This window comes from Colias eurytheme, chromosome 30 (genome assembly GCF_061535395.1).
Source record: "Colias eurytheme isolate Ceu_HAF_F1 chromosome 30, ilColEury1 Martin Lab GWU primary, whole genome shotgun sequence".
In the NCBI taxonomy this organism is placed as follows: domain Eukaryota; kingdom Metazoa; phylum Arthropoda; class Insecta; order Lepidoptera; family Pieridae; genus Colias; species Colias eurytheme.
Genome location: NC_143009.1, coordinates 5,514,373 through 5,530,908, shown reverse-complemented (window position 1 = coordinate 5,530,908; position 16,536 = coordinate 5,514,373). Strand labels below are relative to the sequence as shown.

At 30.9% G+C, this 16,536-nt stretch overlaps 3 protein-coding genes across 3 annotated transcripts in view; 2 read left to right on the top strand and 1 right to left on the bottom strand.

Annotated features, from left to right (window-relative positions):
• ATP7 (copper-transporting ATPase 1) overlaps positions 1 to 5,214 on the top strand; it is a 65,950-nt gene extending 60,736 nt beyond the window's left edge. Inside the window, exons 28-31 of the mRNA XM_090118690.1 lie at positions 702 to 851; positions 1,076 to 1,146; positions 1,475 to 1,627; positions 3,323 to 5,214. Coding sequence (XP_089974816.1) covers positions 702 to 851; positions 1,076 to 1,146; positions 1,475 to 1,627; positions 3,323 to 3,446 — 498 coding nt within the window. The 3' untranslated portion in view covers positions 3,447 to 5,214. The remainder of the gene's footprint in view (positions 1 to 701; positions 852 to 1,075; positions 1,147 to 1,474; positions 1,628 to 3,322) is intronic.
• Positions 5,215 to 6,126: 912 nt separating this feature from the next.
• On the top strand, positions 6,127 to 9,501 carry LOC149895850 (NADH dehydrogenase [ubiquinone] 1 alpha subcomplex assembly factor 3). The gene is made up of 6 exons (XM_090118575.1): positions 6,127 to 6,212; positions 6,514 to 6,616; positions 7,045 to 7,103; positions 7,435 to 7,528; positions 8,581 to 8,717; positions 9,181 to 9,501. The coding sequence occupies exons 1-6, from the start codon at positions 6,127 to 6,129 to the stop codon at positions 9,290 to 9,292; spliced, it is 591 nt and encodes a 196-aa protein (XP_089974701.1). The 3' UTR covers positions 9,293 to 9,501.
• A 4,506-nt stretch (positions 9,502 to 14,007) lies between these two features.
• e(r) (enhancer of rudimentary) lies at positions 14,008 to 16,013 on the bottom strand. The gene is made up of 3 exons (XM_090118660.1): positions 15,888 to 16,013; positions 15,586 to 15,771; positions 14,008 to 14,451 (listed from the first exon to the last, which is right to left on the bottom strand). Exons 1-3 carry the CDS (start codon positions 15,888 to 15,890, stop codon positions 14,329 to 14,331), a joined length of 312 nt encoding a protein of 103 aa, XP_089974786.1. The 5' UTR covers positions 15,891 to 16,013; the 3' UTR covers positions 14,008 to 14,328.
• Between the last annotated feature and the right edge of the window lie 523 nt (positions 16,014 to 16,536).

Genomic DNA, 16,536 nt, shown 5'->3' with positions numbered 1-16,536 from the left:
TTGTAGAAGTGGGTAGATGTAAATCTATGTTGTAATAAAATAGTAAGGTACGGTAAGTCAAAACTGTACATATTTTATTGATTCAGAAGTATTTAAGATGAAAGTAAAAAAAATATGAGATATGTAAATTTAAATTTTTAAACAATAGAAAATATTTCGATAATTCAGCGGGTATCGAATCCGCGTTTTCGCCATAATGCGACCAGAGTGACGCCTGACCAGAGTGACTCAGCTACCCGTGGTCTCAATAGAGCGATCGAATTTTATATTTTTTAAGCAGCCAAATGCGACTTAATTGCTTTTGAAAATTATTAAATCAAAAAACGATATTATCCCTCTGTAAAATCCATACTAATATTATAAATGCGAAAGTAACTCTGTCTGTCTGTCTGTTACTCAATCACGCCTAAACTACTGAACCAATTTTCATGAAATTTGGTGTGGAGATATTTTGTAGTAATATATAAAAAAATTAAAAAAATATTACTTAAGTATGTAGTTCGAAATAAAAACATGTAAATTATTAATAAAAAATGTGATATATGATACGATACGTGGTAAATGGTAAATCTATGTTATTATGATTCAAATGTGCTATAAGAAGTCTAATTAAATACATAGATGTTTGAGTTTCAATTTTTTAACCCTGTTTTATAGGTCTAGGTTAATAATAACTTACCTATAATCTAATTTTATTCCAGAACGATCTCCTAGACGTTGTAGCGTGTTTAGAACTATCGAGAACAACAGTACGCAGAATAAGGCTGAACTTTATATTCGCATCAGTTTACAATTTACTGGGAATACCGCTCGCTAGCGGGGCGTTTGCGTTATTTGGACTGCAATTGCAGGTATGTTTGTTCATTTCGTTCAATCATTCGTTTATTCATTCGTTCAGTTATTCATTCTAAACGTTATTTCATTCGTTCACGAACGAATGAAAGACCGTAAAGATTCCTCCTCCATCCTTATATTAAAGAACGTAAAATCTACTAAATATTTTGTACCTTGCAAGTTGCAACGCGTAATGCGATTTAAATAGATCGATTTTGATGTGATTTTGTTCCATTTGCAGCCGTGGATGGCGTCAGCGGCCATGGCGATGAGCTCCGTGTCGGTCGTGTGTTCCAGTCTATTGCTCAAAACGTAAGTTTTATTATTAGCAAGGAAACTGGGTTAATATTAATGATTTTCAGTTAGAGGAATAAATATTCTGAGTTTAAAAAAAATACTTAACTTATGTTTAGTACAATGTTTAGAAAAAAAATATTACAATAACAAAAAAACCTGACTGCTAAAAAAGAAAGAAACGTATCATAATAATGCTGCAGACGGACAAAACTTAGTTTTGGTAGATCTATTTCGGCCGTAGGCAACAGATTGATACGTGTTTTTCTCATTTCTGTTCATTTAAATTTCCTCTTTCCGAATCAGTTGAAAAATCTTTAGAAAATATTGTTTTTGAATGTTAAAGGTTCAAAAAAGCCAACCCACAAGACCTCCGAACACCAGAATATGAACAAGCCTTACGACTCGAGCGAAGCAGCGTGCCCACAGCTATAGTGGCTCATAGAGGGTTAGATGATAAGGTGTATGCGCAGGATTCGAGAGCATCGCCGTTGGCCAAGTATGTATATGTATTTATATAGGATTTTGAATAAAATATTGAAAAAAAAAATTGCAAAAAATCACAAAAAATTCAAAAAAAATTTCGACCGAAATACATATTTGTATGAAAAGTATGTTAAAAGTGTGTGGTAGAAGTAGCAGAAATGATTTTTTTTATGTGAGGGTAGTTTTGTACAGAACCAGTAAAGCACATCTAATTATTATCTTTCTTTTCAGCTAAATTTTAATTGTATATAGTTACTATATATTAATAATAATAAAAACAGCACTATAATATACCTATCTCACTATCACTCTTTTGTTCCACTCTAGCAAGAGGGACCCGCTGAAAACAGCACTAATAAAGGTCTAGCTGTTTGGTGTGTAACTGACTAATATATTTTCGTGTGTGTCCTGGTGGCGGCACTAACTATTTGGTAGCTTTTAAGCTTTTAGAGTACTAAAAATTAATTTATTTTGAAAAAATGTAGGATGAATAATTTATTTTGAAAAAATGTTGCACAGAAGGCTGATCTATTAAAATATAAAAAAAATAGATGTTTATGCACGCAAGGCTGATCACAAAGTTTATTTCATTTATTTTTTTATAAAGAAAATCGATCAGTGGAACAGATATATGATATCTATCAAATACTCCACAAGGGGACGTGGAATGAATTTTAAAATTTTATTTAATAAAATCAAAATTTTTCTTTAAATAGAAATACTAACACGAACATCCATATTAAGACATTTGTTTTAGTAGATTTTTGCACGCCTCATAAGCGAAGCGTTGAGGTGGGTACTACTGTCACTTCGCGCAAAACATCTGATTTTTCAAACTTAAAATGTCTTTATGTATCATACATTGCACTTGTAAGATAATACATACACACACATATTAAGAAAAAACACTATTTTTAACGTTCATGATATTTTTGATGTCATTTTTGTTATTTAAACTAGTAAAAAAACAGTTTAAAAAAGTTCTGTCTTGGACGTCCGTGTGTCTGTATGTGCGGATCCTTTTTCTTGTTAACACGATAGCGACCGAAATACTTTACTAATCGAGTCTTTTTTTTCTCTTACGCTTGAGTATGCTCAGGAATAGAACCCTTTCATTTTTCAGGGTCTGATTCGATGTGGTTTAATTGTTATTAAATAAACAAAAATAATAATTAAAAAATAAATATTTATTAAAAAAAAATTATGAGGCGTGCACTTTTGGATTTACCAAATTATTTATTAATTTTTAAGCTATTGCATAGCTTCTATCGCGGAAGAAATAAAAAACCTCACGCTCCCCACGGGAACGAGCGCGGAGGTGTGGCTTGAAGTCATAGCATGCAATAGCTTTACCGCGGCAGTCCCCGAGTGACACATGTCTTTTTTTTTAAATTTAGATTGAAAATTAGTAGATCACTTTAATTATTATTGGTCCATCGAAATATTCATAATTCTAGAATAATTGTCACTTTGACAGTTCTTAAATGAATGCAATATCATTTCATCAAATGTCTTATTATGGTGTATGCTTGATATATGTTTAGTTTATAGATTATTTAAATGTTTCACATATTATTTGGTTTAACCTGACACTATTTACCAAAAATGGTCAAACTGACCCTATAATTAAAGTTCAACCACAGATGTAAAAATGTCCTAACATCTGACCACAGACCAAAAAATAATAAAAAAAAAATGGAATCCACAGATTATTCCAAAGGAACAAATCGTCTGACGGTTGCCTATTGCAAGAGGAGGACGACATGTTGACCGTCTCGTTCATACCAAAGCGGCCGACGCGGGAACAGCCGAGCGTCAACGGGGAATTGTAGGCCAGGAGCTGGGGGCGGATTTGCTTGTGTCATTTGATTTGGTGAAATAAATAAATCGTTTTGTTTATAATGATGTGATCTTGATGATAATATTATGTGTGCGCTCAATTTTTGCAAATGCATTTTTACGTAATTTTCGTCAGAAATATTAGTGGTTTATGTGGGTAGTAGTAATTAAAATGTTTGTTTAAATTTTAAATGTTATAGCACACGATAAAGTTGAAGGATTAATATCCAAAAAGTAGCGGCAGGGTGATGAGAATCCATAGTATTTAACTCACAAGTAATTATAATAGCAAATGTTTATTTATTTATGTTATCGTGAGAGGGCTCTTTAAGCTGTATCGAAAGCTACCTCAGTTATAAATTCATTTAATTTATTTACGGCTAAATTACACAAATTTTTGTAGCCATTACTCAGATTAAAGTTCTTTTTTTTTTCGTAAAATAAATATTGCTATAAATAAATGGATATTCTTAAATTCACTGTCTCGCTCTAAAGGCCAGATTTTGACATATGATAACAAGGTAGATTTTTTATAGTAAAATTAATATATAAATAAATTATGTATTAAAACATAAAAGTATATTATTAGTAAATGTGAAGATGATTTTCACTCGAATTTGTGGTATTAGATGACATAAGAAAATTTCCGCACAGCCTCTGGCCTATTAGCATGTAGAATTTTGTAAAAAATTGTATTCATTTTTGACCAGTAGTAACTTGTATGTAAATATAGAACTAGTCAATATCCAGTGTTACCATAAAGCAGTATACAATAATCACATTACATCTGTATAAATAGGGTTGCTAATTCTTAAATTTATAATTAGTTTATTTAATTCATATTTTAGTTCACGATAAATCAAGAATTTTATAAAAACCTAGATTTTTCTAGAGAAAATCAAATCTATTTTTCTTATTTTTCTGTAATTTTGGAAGTGGCAACCCTATTCGTTACAATTTTAATTAAAATGCACATAGTTTTTTTCATTTTGTGAATAATACCACAAAAATCTATGTAAACATGAGTACTCAGCAGAAAAAGACATAAATGAAAATTGTTTATTCATAAATTTGACAACTTTGTATTTTTAATATCATGGTCTGATTTATTTCTTAAAAAAAATTAATTATATTCGCCATAATTTATTCATCACACAGTTACCAATCCTGTACAAATGTCACTTTTCGCGCCAAAAACATGGCTTCCACGGCCGCCATTTTGAATTATGCACAAACTAAAAGTAATAAAACTTAGGAATAAATAAAAATGGTGCGTCGTTATTTATTTAAATGAGGTTTATAACGGAAAAAATGTTTTATTTCAATCAAGAGGCTTACGCAGTCGGATTTTCCCAAGCGGTCTTTAAAGATTTTATTTTAGAAATATGTATATTTATATCGAATATTAAAATTGTATCGACTATTTAATAAATTTGCTATAAATATTCCATTTTTTTATAATTTTACTGTAATATGCGTAATTTTATTGGAAATTAAATCTTAAATTCTATAAATATGACATATACTTATTACAAGTTCCTAGTTATAAAAGAGTATAAGGCGTTCTATACACGAAGCTTAACGCTACGTTGCAACCGCTAGTGTGTACGACGCCTAAAGTTATCGAAATAACTCTGTAAAATATATACTCTGCTTTATTCGAGCTATTTGTAAATACATGTTTATACGCGGGTATTATATTTTTGTACTGATTTAGTCGTTAATTAAGATAACTTTGTAAAAATAAATTGTTAAATTAAATTTTGCGTTTTATTGCTCATTTACCCGCATTTTATTTTTTCCTACAAGCTTCTTCATTTCATATTAATCTGTTGAACAATTCTATGCAAAGAAATTATATTATTCCAAAGTATGGGTTCGAATCCCGTCTCACTGTTTGTACAGTTCTCACATTTATTTTCAAAGAATGAAAAAAAATTGTATCCATAGGAAGATTTAAATTGCTACAGTATTATTCCTTGCAATATGCGTTGTGTTGTAAATCCGATGATACTAATTAAAATGGAAATTTTTAGGCTAAATTATTATTATTAATTCATATAATCAATAATGGGATATAGCGAATATCACACCAATAGTTATGGACAGCTATATAATTTACTAGAGGTCGGCCCCGGCTTCGCCCGTGGTACATATATTATTTCGCAATAAAAGGTAGCCTATGTCCTTTCTCGGGTATCAAAATATCTTCATACCAAATTTCATGCAAATTGGTTCATTAGTTTAGGCGTGATTGAGTAACAGACAGACAGACAGAGTTACTTTCGCATTTATAATTGTATTAGTATGGATTAAAACTGGCATAGCTTGATTACAACAGAATTAGACTTACACAGTCATTCAATGGATAATATTTCTTTAATATGACCGTTAATGAAAACTAAACGAAATCTATTATTCTGGTCTACAATAGTACGTAAATCCTTAGAAACTTTACGGCCAATTTTGACTGAAAAAATAACCAGATTTGTTACACGCTGTGGTTACACGAATAACGTAAAAGGAAATTAATTTCTTATCTATGGCGTAATGTCAACGTTACGTTGACAAATGACAATCATCTGTTTCAAAAGTCAAATCACAGAGTCAAATAAATGCTGATTTATTTTGGTCGCGGATCTTTATTAATTTAAATGCGGCGCATTTATTAAAATGTTGCTAAATAAACTTCGACTAGTCGGCTTGGCCGTTAAGCGATCACCAGTAAACGTAAATACGAAATATTTTTCATGTACAAGGTAAATGTTCCAATTTTAATGTTATTTTTATTCACTTCTTATAAAAATGACAATATTAATTACTTTTTCATACACTTACCCAAATTATTAAGTCTATTTCTTATGGAATGAATTAATATACGCTCTTTAGATTAAAAACATAGGTTACCTTGTATTTACATAATGGAATATTTTCATTTAGGTTTCGATATTTATTTTTATAATTCATATGCTTAGTCCAAAAGTGACCCTAACTAAACCTTAATTAATATTCTCAAGTAACTATTTTAATAATTTTAATATCATATATTTTGAAATCTAGTTATGTTCGTCACAAAACAGCATATGAGGGTGACGGCAAAACCACAGTGCGGGTTATCAATATGGAACAGGATCTCGGTCTGATGATAGACTCCTATGGTACGGTAGGTATATCTATAATTATAAAGCAATTTATATTGAAATTAAATATTCACTAGACATTAAGGCATTGGGTTAAGTATTAACCTTGTTTATATTTGAGTTTTACATCACTTAAAAAATTTGAATTCATAGTGAACCTGTACTTAATAATTTAAGTTTTTGAGTTTATATATTCTACTAGCTTTCCGCCCGCGGCTTCGCCCGCTTTGTCTAAAACCTAATAAATTATATACTAAAACCTTCCTCTTGAATCACTGTATCTATTAAAAAACTGCATCAAAATCAGTTGCGCAGTTTTAAAGATTTAAGCATACATAGGGACATAGGGACAGAAAAAGCGACTTTGTTTTATACTATGTAGTGATAAGTATACTAATACTACATGTATAGTATTATCTTATCTGTGTTAATACTATTATGTATTTTTCAGTTTGGTTTCCGTTTGAACAATGGACTTACAGTACTCGGTCCTATGGCTATATTCCCCAGGTGAGTTTCAGAAAAAATTTTATAATATGTAAATTAAAATGTTATTTGAATAAAATTAATTTAAAAAATATATGTTTGTCACGTGTCAGAAGTGAAACTTTTTTGGAAAAATTCAAAGATTCCAAAATTGTCACCTTTCTCCATGACGTGACGGTACTGCCATGACACGACTTTGAAATTTTATTCTCAATGCGTCTAAAGAAGTTTCTCTTCAAATATTTTACATTTCATAATTTTTGAAAAATACAAAAAATAATTGAATTTTCATTATATATGCCTTTGTTAATATTACGATTATTATTTTGTAAAAGCATTAACAATAATATTTCAGAACAGTTCTCTCTTGGCAAGTCCACAACGCAGATGAAATAACAGCAGAGTCTCTCGCATTCTTTAAATTGCTTGTCCCGAAGATTGACCTTGTGGTGAGTAATCCATAAAGACAAACAGACTTACACCTATACACTTAACATCAGGCGAGATTTTGGTCAAGCGCTTACCTATTGACATTAAAAAAAAAAGACGGGTTGCACTCCGGGAGTGCCGGCAGAAGTGAAAACTTGATTAACGTTCAGCATGTTTGATATTTTGGAATGGTATCCGTCTTACGCATGGAATATAAGGGCTAAAAAAAAACATCCTTCTTACGCTTTTTCGATCAGGCCACACGTGTCCTGACGCGAGTTTAAGATTTTATACCCAACGCCGCTAAAGAAGTTTTCACTTCAAAAACTGCTTGTATGCACATTTAATAATGCAACTCTTGATGTATTTTTTACAATATTTATATTATTACATGTGAAGTCCCATGTCCCCTAGTGGGGTAAGGGGCAGACTGATCGATTTTCTTTAGGGACGAGTAAGTGATCAAGCCTTCTGCGTCCTGCCAGACTGAGACATTTTTTTTTCTTCGTCTCTACCGGGACTCGAACCCAGGACCCCTCGGTTCTAGCTCACGCGTTAACCACTGTACCAAGGGGGCGGATATAATATTATTACATAGTATAAGTATGTGATTCATTATCAATTCGGAAAGCAGTACAAAGAGCAATAAACTCTTTAGTTGCTCTTTTGAAATCGTATCAATTTTAAACAAATACACATACTCATTTTCTTTATAAAATTAGTGTAGCCTATATTTTGTCAAAAAACGGTACTTATATTAATTACTAGCTTCCGCCCGCGACTCCGTCCGCGCGGAAAAATTAAGATTTTTTTTCTACGTATTTTCCGGGATAAAAAGTATCTTATTTTATGCATAGGATAATAAGGTATAATTATACCAAGTTGCATCGAAATCGAACCGTTAGTTTTCACGTGATGCCTGAACATACAGACAGACAGACAAAAATTTTTTTAATCACATATTTGGGTTTGGTATCTATCCAGTAACACCCCCTGCTATTTATTTTTTCAATATTTTCAATGTACAGAATTGACCCTTCTACAGATTTATTATATGTATAGATTTTTTCAGATCTTAGGTCTGGACTCAAAAGATCGTAAGACACTGAACACAGTGTTTAGAGCGAGTCGGGAAGCGAAACTCAATGTTGAGATATTGCCGACTGAACACGCGTGCTCAACTTTCAACTTTCTCAACGCTGAGGGCAGGTGTGTACTCAAACTCAAGTTTAACCCAAATAAAATATTTTTAATATTAACTTTTACTAATATGATAAATTGTAAAATCGGTACATAATTCGAAATCTGTAACTCAAACTCAATCTGTTACTTGTTTGTTTTTATCAACTTTGATATTTTTTTATTAATCACGAAATTAGCATTTTTTCCAATAAATTAACGAATTTAGTTATCTCAAAGAATTCCTTATACATTTTTTATACATAATATATATTATATACTAGCGGTCCGCCCCGGCTTCGCCCGTGGTACATATTTACTTTTTCTCTACGTATAAACCATCCTCGTACTTCAAGGAATATAATAAAAAAAGAATTATCGAAATCGGTTCAGCCGTTCTCGAGTTATGCGCTTACCAACACATTTTGCGATTCATTTTTATATATAAGAAGATTTAAAAAAAAAATTTAATATATTTTTTTTTTAATTTCAGATCAGTAGGCGCCGCGATGATTCCACCAAAACACATTGAAGTGAACGAAGACGACATGTTAGTTGCGAAACAGCACTATGGCAATTTGTACGAGCGTTCCGACTTTCTGTAGACATACATACAAAAAAATTGTACGCGATAACATAAGACACAAAAAATATTAAAAATGTGTCTGGTATACTTTTGGGGGTAAAATACTACACCAATTTGGATGAAAATTATAGCAAAAGTACCTTAATAATTGAAAAAAATGTGTGTCTTGTGATATCGTTTTTAGGTAATTAATAGATATGTAAATAGTAGGTATAATAAATGTTATGAACATTATTTTGTGTTTTATTTATTCAAACTGTGCGAAAAGAAATCGAAACATATCACTATCATCACTATCACTACATAGTATAAAACAAAGTCGCTTTCCCTGTCCCTATGTCCCTTTGTACGCTTAAATCTTTGAAACTACGCAACGGATTTTGATGCGGTTTTTTTAATAGATAGAGTGATTCAAGAGGAAGGTTTATATGTATAATAACATCCATTAAATAGTGGAGAAGTACTGTTATTTTTGAGGTTTCTAATGTGATGTCGTAAAAAATTACATTTATTCCGCTTACATTGCAAACGCAGGCTGAACCCTACGAGTTTTATCAAAATAATGTACTAAGTATTATACACATTGAAAAGGTCTACAGAAAAGTCCGCGATGGTATATGTCTATCTCTTATGGATAACCTACAATAATTTTTTTGTTATTTACTTTTTACGACAAATAATGACTAATTTTCGATGCGATTTTAACCAATACAGCATTAATCCTTAACCAATTAAATACCTTGAATACATTGTTCATTTAATATAGATCTATATGGCTACACCGTATGATTTAATTGAATATTTTCGAAGATATTACGATTTAAAAATTGCGGGACGTAGCGTTTGCGGCGGTACCGGCCTGCCGGCCGCCCGGCTATCTATTTTATACCTACCCGTGCGAAGCCGGAGCGAGCCGCTATGTTTTTATAAACAACGTTCACAGTTTTTTGTAGTGTATTTAGTATCAGCATTGCACCCGTGCGAAGCCGGGGCGGGTCGCTAGTAACTTAATAATTTAACTTACACATTGGTATTATTATGCGATACCTATATATTGTGCTTTTAAAAAGGCCAATGAATTTGAACGAATCAAGTTGTACCAATTTAAATTTTTAAAATGTCTACCAAAAAACTTTTCAATCTGACCTTACGCAATTACATTTTTATGAGCCAACACACACACACACAACAGACTACATATTAGATCATTACGAATGTAGAAAATACTACTACTAACTACTACTCGTTCTATCGATATCGATACTTTAAAAAGATTGATTATAATGTATTTTTTTATCGATAAAATAATTTTTCAATAGGCATCAATTTCTCTTTTTCATCATAAATAGATTTGGGTAGACTATGCTAATTGCTACCGGAATTTTATAAATTCAGATAAATGTATGACTATAATGACTTAATTCGACACTAGATGGTGTTGGGAAATTTTTACGTAAAAATATAATATTGATACTTGCCGCTTCGTGTGTGATAAGTTTGTTGCATTCCTTTTTTGTAGAATTATTTTGAAATGCTTGTTAAATATAACTAAGATATCTTTCTAAAATCTAAATAATGAGAATTTTAGGTCCATGGTTGCAATATTGAAATAACAGATTTTTACTAGTTAAATGCTTTTAAGGATGTACTTGAATGATGAACACTGTTAATATTATTTTTTACAATTTTTGTCTCGTTCCGGATAATCTCTGAAACAGCTAGACCGATTTTGATGGGACTTTCACTGACATATAGCAGATGATATACGGAGTAACTCTCACATGATAGTATTATAAATCTTCTTCTTATATATAAAATTCTCGTGTCACAATGTTAGTCTGCATACTCCTACGAAACGGGTGGACCGATTCTCATGAAATATTCTGTGCATACCTATCGGGTATGTCTGAGAATCGGCCAACATCTATTTTTCATATGTACCACGGGCGAAGCCGGGGCGGACCGCTAGTTATAATTATAATTACATTCACTCCACTCCATCAATGAATGTTATACCTAAATTTCATTCAGATTTCCTACACTAGTGCATTATTTTAATTATTTATTAAAAGTAGTTAGGTACCTACTTATTTTCAGCATTTTATCCTTTTTTTCTCAAAGCTCTGGCATGGACTGTGTTAATGAAAGTCGAACTCATATAATATACAAACCATGACCCACCCTTTTTATTTAATAATTGATTATTTTGATAAAATCACATTATTTTGTTATGAATTTAGAAGAAGTTTATGTGACGCTACGAGGTGCTAGCGATGGAAATTTTGCCAAATATTCTATAATACTAAAATGGTTCGTTAAATGCAAAATTATAGATGGTAGGATAATATCAGAGAATTTCTTCACAAAATCCTACGAACGACTGGATCCTAATCTCGAAGGATTGACATTGGTTCAATTCATTCAGTTGATCGGAATTTTGGGGCGAGAATCAAGACAGGGCGTCGATGTGTTTTGTAATAAATTTAAAAATGTCAGAGAACTGATTATAGAAGATATTAGAAGTAGACATTAAAAGTGGTTATTTCATTTAATGATAATGCAAATTGGCGATAATATTAATTAATGATGGAATTGAAATTTTAATGATTTAAGTATAACCCATGGGTATAACCACAGACTAATAATAATATACTACGTATGTATAACACAATTATTCATTGAAAAGTGAAAACTGACTGCCCAAATTATTTAACTGCATTTCATTATTATTTGACCATTGATTTACTATGTACTACGTACTAGAGAGGCCACCGCTACTACACTATTTGTAACACTAGTTAGAGTCAATCGTCTCAAACTATTTTTTTTTCGTTACATTGATTGGTTTTTATTTTTAAGTATCAGGCAGAATATCTACAAAGTGTATGACTCACTCCCCCCCCCCGCGCCGCCGCGCTTGTGGCACAGATTTTGGTCGTGGTGTCCTCTCTATAATAATACCTCAATGTTTATGACTAATTTTGTTTTACTATCCACATAAAAAAAACTGTGAAGCATAGGTACTTACTATTTTATTGGTCTTTTCAGTCGAAGAAATTAGGGAAAAATAAAACAATCACATTTCTTATGATATTTAATCTTACATTAACCTTAAATCTATAACAAAAGTAATATTCATAGGTACTCGTTAACAAAAAAAATGAAATTCTCTTTTATAGGCTACAATCTTAATTGTAAATCATACACAAAATATTAATACAAAAGCAACTTTTACAAGTGTTCCAAAATTATAAAAGTACAAAAAAAATTTTTTTGGACCAAAATTAATAATACTATTAATGTATGTAGTATTAAGTATTTAAAGAATTATTCAAAACAGTATGAAAAAGCTTACATTTTTGTAATTTGTCATGACTATATCTAAATTATCAAATGACATTAGGTTGTATTTTTAATCTGTGCTTTTATTTATCTATATTTTTATAAGCTGGTCAAGTGTCATACAATTTTGCATAGCTTATTTTTACAATAATTTTTTTTATAACTATGCATATGAAAGAATAATTTGCAAATTGTTGCAAAAAAAACAAGTGTTAGAAATTTAGTGTGTAGTAGTTTTGAAAAAAAATTGTAATAATGAGTCATTTTCTTAATCAGTTGAGTAAATCAAAATTTTAGATACAAAGTTGCCACCATACAAAAATCATCCATCATTGGTGGAAAAAAAAACTTCTTTAAAGAAGCTGTGAATAGTCTTAATTTGACTAAATAGAAAAAAGTTAATTTTGTAACATGTCACACATTATTAGAATATTATAATAAGTTTTTCGAGGCTAATAAATAATATAGGCATAGATTTTTATGCCTAATTTTATTATTAGATATATTTATTTTTTGTACATATAGGTTAGAGTCTGTCTAAAAAGTCAGTTTACATGGGTAATTTAAGTAGAAATTTAAAAACTTATACTGGTAACCCTGCAGGTGCTGTCAAAATTGTAAATTATAACCTAGCTTTTCTCAATTTTATTTAGATTTTCCTGTTAATTCGTATAAAATGCCAAAACCTTGAGCAGTAGTGCGAGGGAGATAATTTACAAGGTTATTAAGTTTTGTCAGCGTGAAAAAGCAGAACAAAGCGATTTGGTGAACAAAAACAAAGTTACAGAAAGAGTATCCGCCATGACCGGTCTGTAACACTAGTTGATACTTGTATTTATTTAATTTTTTTTCTTGTAATTTATATGTAATTAAGTACTAAAATGTGCAAAGGTGTGATCGTTTGTTTATTTGTTTCCTTACACAGAATATGATTTTTCAGGTGTTTCAAGAGTGACTTTGGCTCGTATTAAAAAAGAGGCTAGCGTAAATAACGGAGTATGGCGCACGCCTGGAAAAGGTCCTGGTTCAAAAAATGGACGCCCTTTGAAAATCAATTTGGATGACTTTGATAAATTCAATTCAATTTCTAATTGCATTGACTCTGCTTTGTTTTGTTTATGCAAGTCAAAGTTAATAAATGTATGTACATTATGCTCTGAAGTGTTTTTTTTATTTGTTGACTTTTCCTGTAATCCTATACCTACCTCAATTATTTTTTTAATCACTTATCATTTTTAATATTTTTATCAAATTTTAATATAAATATTTTTATTCTAAAGTATCTAGATTGTACGTATAAACTATACATTATTTGCAGTGTTGCTAGGTTGAGTTTTAAAATTACCCTTTAAATTACCCATGTAAACTGACTTTTTAGACAGACTCTATTTATATTTGAAAATACAGTTTTTCTTTGAAATCTTTGTTTTTTCTTTAAATTACAGCTTGATATTGAATGTACCCACTAATATTACTATCAAAATACAATCATTTCTTTATATTGTATGTTATTTTAACAAAACACTATCAATTTTAATTAAAATATTACTAGGAAAGAGCTTTTATGAGACCAAATACACATATTCTCTGGAAAAACATATTTTCCCCACCAAAGAAACTACGCAATTAAATTTTCACCTACTTACAAGTACAATTTTCAAATAATGTGCATCATGTTACAGTCAATTTTTTATCATAATATATACATATAATTTAAACACTCTGCCCTGCCGCTTGACGCAGAAGAACATATATCTTCTCTTTGATCCAATCTTTGTTATATGGCGCGTAGGTGTTCGTCGATTTTTGGTATACCAGGCAACTGAGGTCGGCCAACTGTAAGAAACATAAAAAAAGGTTAATTCACTATTGCTGTGTATGAGGTAGAGATACTGTACATATCTATACTAATACTAATATTATAAAGCTGAAGAGTTTGTTTGTTTGAACCCGCTAATCTCCGGAACTACTGGTCCAATTTTAAAAATTCTTTAGGTGTTAGATAGCCCAATTATCGAGGAAGGTTATAACTTATAGGTTATATATCATCTTGCTGAGACCAACACGAGCAGAGCAATGCGGGTAAAACCACAGAGCACAGCTAGTCAACTATAATTTTTAAAGGAAAACTTGTGTAATACCATAAACAAAAACAGCAGGAACTTATTTTTACACCTAATGTTTTGCATTCATAATACATACTATTATTTGTTATATTTATTTATATTGTTTTATTCAAAATTGTTATCTGCAACTACTGTTGCTGTCCCAATCATCCATACTAATATTATAAATGCGAAAGTAACTCTGTCTGTCTGTCTGTTACACAATCACGAACTACTGAACCAATTTTCATGAAATTTGGTATGGAGATATTTTGATACCCGAGAAAGGACATAGGCTACTCTTTATCCCGGGAAAATGACGCGATCCCGGAAATCCCACGGGAACGGGTTTTTCTTTGACAGCGCGGGCGGAAACTTAGTTTTAGATAAATGGCAGAGTATAACTGTATGTTATACCTATTTATTCTCAATTAATATTATGTGCTATTATTTTCTAATTGAATATTATTTAGATTCATGATTTTCCAACTGAAATCCATTACTATGGTTATTATTAGTACATACATCATTTCAATATTGTTCTACCTCCAATAAAATCATATTATACCTACATGTGTAGGAATTTCATATATGTATTATAATGTAGGTCCTTACGTTTTCAATGCAGTTCATACTTCATACAAAACAATTTAAAGTTAATTTACACTTTTAAATATACATAATTATCAACTACCTCTACCTACCTATAATATGTGTACTCAATTTTAATATTTAAACTTAGTAGGTAGTTAGATAATAAGAAACCCAACCGCATGGAACAGAAAAACACCATGTCAGCATTTCTAATTTACAAGCTTTGTTGATAAAGCAAAAGCGTTTCGTAGGAACGGAAATTGATACTCACTTGGTCGATAAAGTCGAATAATTGCGATATATCGTAAGTAATTGTTGGTGTATTTGGATTTCGTCGCTTCAAATGCTCTTCGTATATCTTACATACACCCTCCATACAATCATTTACGCTTTCGTAGTCTGAGTAGGTCCGTGTTTCAGGCTTGGAACCCGGTTGCACTAATAATATTGTATGAGACTGCAAACAGAAAAACATAACCTGACTTTACCGCCATTTTTTAAGATTGGAATCCAATATTAACACGCTGTAATTGTTGATTTATGTAGTCCAAGATATATCTCAACATAACTTACCATTTCTTTTGATTATATGTAACAATTGTTATAGTATTTTTATAAAAATAAGACCAGCAAACGCCAGAAATCTTTCCAGAACGCGTTCACAAATCACAAACAATGTTGCCACTTGTCAAATGCCAATTGAGTAATTGACTGGACTTGCCATACACAAAACTTTGATTTCCTTAATTTTCGATGAAGCCAATATGCAATATTATATTTTTAAAAAGTTACCCAAATGAGACATTTCAAGAACAGAAAATCATAAAAGGATGTATTAAATAATTTTAGTAATAAAATAAATTGCTTTCGTTTTTGTTACAAAATTAAGACGTGGATAAGTAAATTTTGAATCCGACAATGGAAGTTATGCTGTGTAATTATTATCCTATTAATGTAGGACTAAAAACAAAAATAATCTAATAATCATAATAAAATAATTGATTATAAAAAAAAATTAAAAATGTTGTGTGGTTTTATGAAACCACGGTAAAAGTGAAACTGTTCGAACGGTTCCGAACACTATGCTTTGTGTAGCGCATGTCGCGTGTATCGCGGCTGCCGAGTAGGTATACCTACTCGGCAGCCGACCGACCAAAAAGTTTGAGACGATGTAATAAAAGTTTCACTTTAATAAAAATATGTACAAAATCTCTTATCAAAA

What these genes read in the sequence shown, in the direction of transcription:
- LOC149895850 (XM_090118575.1), top strand. Translation starts at nt 6,127, where the DNA reads ATGTTGCTAAATAAACTTCGACTAGTCGGCTTGGCCGTTAAGCGATCA. An exon ending in TGATAGACTCCTATGGTACG is followed by an intron (nt 6,617 to 7,044) that starts GTAGGTATATCT and finishes TGTATTTTTCAG; the next exon opens with TTTGGTTTCCGTTTGAACAA. An exon ending in TCCCGAAGATTGACCTTGTG is followed by an intron (nt 7,529 to 8,580) that starts GTGAGTAATCCA and finishes AGATTTTTTCAG; the next exon opens with ATCTTAGGTCTGGACTCAAA.